Genomic DNA, 8,090 nt, shown 5'->3' with positions numbered 1-8,090 from the left:
ACATGGAACATAACAAAAAAACTAAAGATGAGAGTTCGACATCATTGGGGTCTATTTGGGTTTGTTCATATCTGGGATACTGTTTTCAATAAGTCTGGCTTAACGTTGCTGTCTGGCATGTAGCAGAGCAGAGATCTCCCCTGTGCGATGCAGAGTGGATTCCTGTGGATATCTATACGAATATTGAAAGATAACCCTCCAATATCATCTCTTTGAGGTACGGTTCTGTGAAACTACTTTTTCTGTGCTGGGAACTCGGTGGACTGTAGTGATCTGTGGACGGAGTATCGCTGGTTCTGCTGCTAATCCTCAGCAGTACAGTCAGGTTGAGGTGTATGCTCTGTTTCTTCTCCTTCTTTGCGTGTCTTACCTTCTCAGCAGAGCAGCACCGACGTCTGGTGTCAGCGGACCTCAACCTGCCTCAGCGCGTTTCACCCCGTGAGGACTTTAGCGCTAAAAGAAAAGCAGAGGTGTCAGTCTGTGTGTGACAGACATGTTGCTGATGGAGTTGATCCCGACCAAATCTTTATCCGTTTTTTTACTTTTTGTGTGAATTAAGACTGAGACAACAGTATTTTTTCGATACTTTTCAATCCTTTTTTACCTTTCCTATGCTGTTTTCAGACCTCGATGAGACAGAGCAGGTGGACTGCTGTGGTTCTGTTGGTGAAGTCAACATGTAACCTGAGGTATTACTTGACAAAGTGACTCTGGGAAGAATTAGTTATTTGAAGCCACAAGCTTCCTTTAAAGCCTGAGACTTTTATCAAGCTTAATATTGGATATTGATGGTTATGATGATCAGGGATCAAATTCATAACTCAGAAAGTTGACTGTCGACGAGATAAGCGCACAAATACCGATAAATCATATTTCCTGTCGTCTTGTTGATTATTACTTTTATTTTTTCACAATCAACGAGAGGAAGCACCTTATAATTCAAATCTGCAAACATTCCCGAGTTTCTCAACTCCAAAGAACCGCGTCAAACTTTTCGAACCTTTGATGGGTAATCTTGTTTTTCTGAACAGGCCACTGATTTATTCGGAGGTAAAGAGCCGCATCCTCAGCAACATATTTACTTCAAAATCAGAACTTATTCATGTTTAGCTAATCAAGCACCTTGTTTTGCAGTTCAGTTGATCAAAAAATACATTTCCATGTCCTGATTTTAAAAACAAACTTCACATCTTTACAACTGATGATGATGCTGCGATTACTCAGCATGATCACAATTTCACAATATTGTTGCAAGCTGCGTCTCAAAACATCCAAGCATTTCATTTAGTCGGGTACATTTGTTTAATGTGTGTTTGTATATCTACATAGTATCATATCTCCACTGTTGTGTTTCCAATTGTTGCGTTATTATTGTCATTTTCCGTATTGCCAGCCCTGGGAACGGACTAGAAACAACTATTTCATCATTTAGCAGACACTTTCACCCTCAGTGACTGAGTGAATAATTTTAGAAGACATTAAGGAGCAGGACGAGTCAGGGTAAGGGACGCTAGATTGCGAACCTTCGAGTTCTTTGATCTCAGAACCTTTCTGCTGGGAGCAGACCCCCCCCCCCCTCCTCATCCATAGTGCACTTGGTCCGTCCTAAACACTATTTACAGAGCACTCTAGTCTGAGCATCCAAGCCTTGAACCAGGTCGATACGACTTTGGGAACACTGCTGGGGACATGATTGCAGAGCAATTATCCACATAAACATAAACGTACTATATATATACACTGAAACAATAGACCACCCACTCTAGTGTTTCTAACCGCAGCCAATCTGGCAACTCAATCTGTTATACGGCCCGCTGACCTGTACATATATCAGAGGTCAACTTCAGCATCAACCATCGCTGGTACCCGCAGCAGATGTTCATGTTGTCGCAGGGCCTTGTCTTATTTAAGGGAACACAAGTTTTCCTTTCATCGTTAGCGATATTCTTTAAGACGATGATTCTGAAATGTAGAAAAACAATGTTGGGTGAATCCAGTGTCTGGAAAGTGTAACATCAAGCCCTGAACTCATCTTCGCCTTCTCCTCGTATTCAGTCCCTTCCAAACGCTCTCTGCTTGTTGTGAGATTGTACGGTAATCATTTCTGCTGTGTTTGTGCTTTATTTGGAATGGCGCAGGTTTGACAGTCTGTAATACTCCTCATGAACCCTCATGTTCCCAGGCCAGGAATCGTGGGAGGTGTACAACAGTACCCCTTTAACTGGAATCAACTGTGATTTTAAAAAGGTTAGCGACTGAATCCGAGTGCTTGGGTGAATTCATCGTCTGAGCCGATATCATGTGTTTGTGTGTAAATAGGAGATTTTGTCACTCCTCGCGTCGGGTGAACTTCTAGTGATTCTAATGTCAGATGCCTTGTGTGAATAAACCATCTGTCAAAAGGAACCTTTGGTCTCTAGTTTCTGACTTTCTCTCTGCGTTCTTTCTCTTTCTCTTGTTCTTCCCGCGGTGCAACAATACAATCTTGTATTGCGGTAAGACAGCATGAATTCAGGGCTATTTTTAGCGGGCCGTGCTCCTACATACCCCTATGGAAACGCAGTTTCACACTGATCAAAGCGACCTTTTGCAGCAGGTTGTTGTGGCAACAAAACTCTTATCCGTATAAAAATGTTTCCTGTTTTAGAATTTCTCTTACATGCCCACGTAAGATGATTAAACCTACAAGTGCTAATTGTAATTAAGAAGGCTAAAGAGCATTGAAAATATTTTTAGCATAAACAAAGGATGTAAGTATGTATTCAGTGAAAATGGCGTAACTCTTTTGACATGACGTGATGTGTCATCCTGTCATGTACATAAGAGTCCTAAGAACCAAGTGTCATGGTTCTAAAAATACTTTGACATATTATCTCAAATTATTTTTAGAACCATGACACTTTCATTATAAACATTATGTAGGGCAAGGGCATACATTGTGTTCTGTGATGGGTGGTGGCCAAAACTGGACCTAGCCTGTTTCTGGTCTTACAACCGTCAAGTGTAAAATCATAACCTTTCCCACTTACATTGAGGTGTTCCTATTGTTCAATAAGTCTGGCTTAATGTTGCTGTCTGGAGTGTAGCAGAGCAGAGATCTCCCCTGTGCGATGCAGCGTGGATTAAAGATAACCCTCCAATATCATCTCTTTGAAAGGTATGGTTCTGTGAAACTACTTTTTCTGTGCTGAGATCTCTTCACGTTTGACTACTGATCTCTGAAGAGGATGGTGTGTTGCATATTTTAGCATCTGTGTCATTTTGTTTCTGCGTCTAATTTTATCAGATATTATTCTTAACTCTTCCCCAAAAAAAAATGGTGTGATTACTGAATCAAATATTAGTCTTTCAGCTATGGTGGAAATCAAGTGCATATCGGATGTGAAGATATTGATTGCTCATAGTGGGATACCATGTCTGAGTGATCTGATTGGCTCTTCCGGGAGCTCATTTACCCGAGCCATCCCTGCCTGGCCTGATTCTACTTACACTGCACAAACACATTCCCAGATACGATGTGAGTAGGAGCAGAGGAAGTGCCTTAGAGATCCCTGGAGATTCTAGAGAGATCAATATTCACTAGGTGAAGACGGCTGGGCTGAGAACTCCACTGGAGGCGTAAATATGGTCCGACGTCGTGGGAGAGACTGGTCTTTTCCCATCTGAAAGGTGTGCATGCGTGTGTGTGCGTGCGTGCGTGCGTGCGTGCGTGTGTGTGTGTGCGTGCGTGCGTGCGTGCGTGCGTGCGTGTGTGTGTGTGTGTGTGTGAGATCGAGGGAGTTAGATGAGGTAAACAGAAAAGAGATGGAATTCCTGACTGAGAAGCCTAAAGCCTTCAGAGATGTTTAATCTAGCAGGAAGATCAACCCAGATACAGAGAGGAGAGAAGACTGATAAGAAGGGAGAGAAACACACAGAACGAGAGAGGGAGGGAGGATTAATATTATTATTATTACGAGGACCACACAGTAAAGTACGGTTGCCAATCATTTAAGACCTCAAAATGGACTTTGATGAATTCATAACGAGATAATGAATTAATTAACACACACAGAGCGTTCAACCAGGAGCGCTGAGGAGGTGAGCTGGAGCTGTGCTGCTATTTCCTGAGCTCTGTTAAGTGACTGACCAGGGAGAGGGTCGATATCTCCCTCCCCTCCGCTTGTCTCTCCTCGTCCGCGCACCCTCCGGCTATAAATACCAGTGCTGCTTTATGAGCTGGAGAGACGAGGCGAGATGGAGGCGCCGGCTCCCTGGACGCCGTGGAAACGCCATCCCACAGAACCAGACCTGAAACATGGAGTCACATCTTTATGACATTGATCTGAATGGTTTTAACAACGCACACACAGTGTGTACAGATGTGTAGGTGATGGAAGGATGATTGATTGACAGAGGGATGGGTGATGGATGATTGATTGACAGAGGGATGGGTGATTGATGGATGATTGATTGACAGAGGCATGGGTGATGGATGATTGATTGACAGAGGGATGGGTGATTGATGGATGATTGATTGACAGAGAGCTGGGTGATTGATTGATTGACAGAGGGATGGGTGATTGATGGATGATTGATTGACAGAGGGATGGGTGATTGATGGATGATAGATTGACAGAGGGATGGGTGATTGATGGATGATTGATTGACAGAAAGATGGGTGATGAATGATTGATTGACAGAGGGATAGATGATTGATTGACAGATGGATGTCTGAGGGAATACCTCAACCTACCTCTGTGTTCCACCGTGTGTATTTTTTGGTTTGTGTGCGGGCCAGGGTGTTTTAGTGCGCTTATGCACAGAAAGCCTGTGTGTGTGTGTGTGTGTGTGTGTGTGTGTGTGTGTGTGTGTGTGTGAGTGTGGGAGCTATATTTGGATATGTAGTCGGTCAGTAACCACAGTGAGTTACAGTGCGTCATCTTTAGAAAACCATGTGCACACACACACACACGCATGCACACACACCAGCACGCACACACATGCATGCACACACAAATGCACAGGCACACAAGCACACGCACACACAAGCACAAACACACACATGCACGCACACACACACACACACACACACAAAAGCACACACACACAACCACACACGCTCGCTCGCACGCACGCACACACTCACTCATACGCGTTGCACGCACCCACACACACACACACACACACACCTCATAATCCCGTTGGTTCGGACATTGTCTTTTGTATTATTGTCACTGGAGGGTCCTCCAGTATTCACTTAATTAACATCCAATCCACTCCCTGGAGAGATGAGGACAGAGACACTGGGTGTGTGAGGGCGAGAATAAGAGATGGAGAGAGAGGGTAAGAGAGATGGAGAGAGAGAGGGTAAGAGAGATGGAAAGAGAGGATGATAGATGGAGAGAGAGGGGGTAAGAGAGATGGAGAGAGAGGATGAGAGATGGAGAGAGAGAGGGTAAGAGGGATGGAGAGAGAGAGGGTAAGAGAGATAGAGAGAGAGGATAAGAGATAGAGAGAGAGGGTAAGCGAGATGGAGAGGATGAGAGATGGAGAGAGGGTAAGAGAGATAGAGAGAGAATAAGAGATGGAGAGAGAGGATAAGAGATGGAGAGAGGATAAGAGAGATAGAGAGAGAGGGTAAGAGAGATGGAGAGAGGGTAAGAGAAATAGAGAGAGAATAAGAGATGGAGAGAGAGGATATGAGACGGAGAGAGAGGATAAGAGAGATGGAGAGAGAGAGGATAAAAGAGATGGAGTGCGAGAGGACAGGATAGAGACAGAACGAGTGTGTGATAGAGGTGGAGAAAGAATAGGAAAGAGTAAGAGAGAGAGAGAGAGAGAGAGAGAGAGAGAGAGAGAGAGAGAGAGAGAGAGAGAGAGAGAGAGAGAGAGAGGATACGGTGTGTGGATGACATCACATCTATCCCAGATTCCCGCCGCCCGCCTGCCTCGCGTTGCGAGCTGCTCGCGCGCACACACCTTTCTCCCCGCGCCGCTCGAGGAGTAGGAGGTGCGGTCTGATCGCGCCACGCGTCAGGAGGAGGAGGAGGGCTGGATCAGAGAACCTTTCGGCATGAGCAACACTTTCCTCAACATGGCGTCCATAGGCGACTTCGACCCGCTCAACGCCGCTATCCCGGCCACCAAAGTTGAGATCACCGTGTCCTGCAGGTAAGGGAGCCGCGGCGGTTAACGTCAGACGTCCACGAGCGACGACAAGTTTCGGTTTGATTTTCCGTTAAACTTACGACACGGTGACAACGACTGGGAAAAGTCATTTTGTGGAATGCGGAAGGTTTGAAGGAGGATTAAACTTTAAGAATTGTCGTAATATTTCCGAATTCGCGTTCTCCCGTGATGTTTGAAGCGCAACTTGTTCGTCGCGTGTGGGCGCGAGCTGCCGAGCGCGATCCCAGCACGCTGCCGTGTTGTGAGGAAGCACCGGTGACAGCTCACTGGGCTCACTGGTGTGGTTTCACTGGTTGGCTTCACTGGTGTGGTTTCACTGGTGTGGTTTCACTTGTGCGGTTCCACTTGTGCTCGTTGCTCTGACTCCTGTCTGCCTTGATTTGTTTTTACGGTTGATAAAAAAAAACTAAACTAAAACCGAAACTAAATGATCGTTTTAATCTCGGTTATCTCGCGAGAGCTGCCTGTGGAGGAATGAGCTGCTGCGCTCCTGTTAAAGGGTCCATCGATTGGAGATCAAATAACCTGTGTAACGCTATGCCTCATGTATTACACACTGGATCGGTTGTAGTTGTGATTGCTGTAAAGAGAAAACATTTATGTGTGCATAGTGTCCATCTTGTTGATCGCTAAGCGAAGCCATGCCATTATTCCTATAACCTGAAGCCTGGGTGCCGACCAGACAGTCAGTGGAAGGGTTTCATTGGCCATTGAATGTGTTTCATTGGATCATTGGTTAGATAAGATAAGATACACTTTATTTTCCTGATGGAAATTTGTCTTGGACTCCAATGCTGTCACACATAGCTGGTTTACATAAAATAAATAACAATACAAATGCAGACAATGCACACAGAACAAAGGCCACATATATCATACAACATACATACAACATTGCAGTTAATGTGTGAATACATGTTCTATAAACTTGTCGGCCACGGGCTCTTCATTCCATTATAACTGGAGTCCTCCCCAGTGTGTTTGGTACTTGTTGAGCTTACAACAAAGAGCCCTCTGTCCAACTCTTTTTTCCTTTTGCTCTAAGGTCGTGGGATTTATGATGAGGTGTTCCATGTGCACACAGTGTGATGCGTGTTTTCCTCTGAGTCTGGCGTGGGAGCCAATGGCAATGCTACGAGAAATGTCGTTAAAAATGTGTTTACTAAATAGAAATGTAAGTCTTTGTGATGGCAATAACAACCAAGTCGAGATACGTAATTAGTATCTAATATTGTGTTATACTGTTAGCTGTTGTTGCGTGTGTGTGTGTGTGTGTGTGTGTGTGTGTGTGTGTGTGTGTGTGTGTGTGTGTGTGTGTGTGTGTGTGTGTGTGTGTGTGTGTGTCGTGTCTCCCCTCAAACCCACTTGGGCAAGCTACGGCATTTGTGAGAGAGAGAGAGAGAGAGAGAGAGAGAAAGAGAGAGAGAAGAGAGAGAGAGAGAGATCAGCGTTCCCCTGCTGATCCTGGGGTCTGTGTGGGTCCCCCAGTGAGGGGGGTGTTAGCGCAGGTGTCTGGATGAGGGCCAGCTGATCCAGAGTGCTCAGAGTGGTCGTAATGTAGCGGCTCGGACTGACACACACCATACTGTTGAATCACACAAAGTCCGTCCATGGCAGGTGATGAGATGATTGCTTACGGGGATAAATCAATCCGATTGACATACGTTTTACGAATTTATGGGAACACACACGCACACGCACACACAGCACTGCGTCCCCCCCCACCCACACACACACACACACACACACACACACACACACACACAACACTGCCAGCGGGGTTGTGCCCTGCCTCCCACACACACACACATGTACAGTAGTGACGGATCCATCTTCAGTGTGTGTTGACTGTTCAACCCACGGCTGAAGCGGGGTGTCTGACAGTCTGAAGTGATCAGCTCTAAATATTCTCCTGTTGT

The 8,090-nt window shown here is 45.4% G+C and overlaps 1 protein-coding gene across 2 annotated transcripts in view; it reads left to right on the top strand.

The window, feature by feature from the left end:
- Positions 1-5,978: 5,978 nt before the first annotated feature.
- Positions 5,979-8,090, top strand: part of LOC311363417 (copine-8) — a 61,827-nt gene continuing 59,715 nt past the window's right edge. For both annotated transcript variants that reach the window (XM_084483361.1, XM_084483360.1), the window contains exon 1: positions 5,979-6,153. In XM_084483361.1, the coding sequence (XP_084339487.1) occupies positions 6,056-6,153 (98 nt within the window). In that variant the 5' untranslated portion in view covers positions 5,979-6,055. The remainder of the gene's footprint in view (positions 6,154-8,090) is intronic.

This window comes from Micromesistius poutassou, assembly GCF_964030765.1.
Source record: "Micromesistius poutassou genome assembly, chromosome: 18".
NCBI classification, from domain to species: domain Eukaryota; kingdom Metazoa; phylum Chordata; class Actinopteri; order Gadiformes; family Gadidae; genus Micromesistius; species Micromesistius poutassou.
Note: the sequence above shows the minus strand (reverse complement) of the source record. Positions and strands in the feature narration are given on the sequence as shown.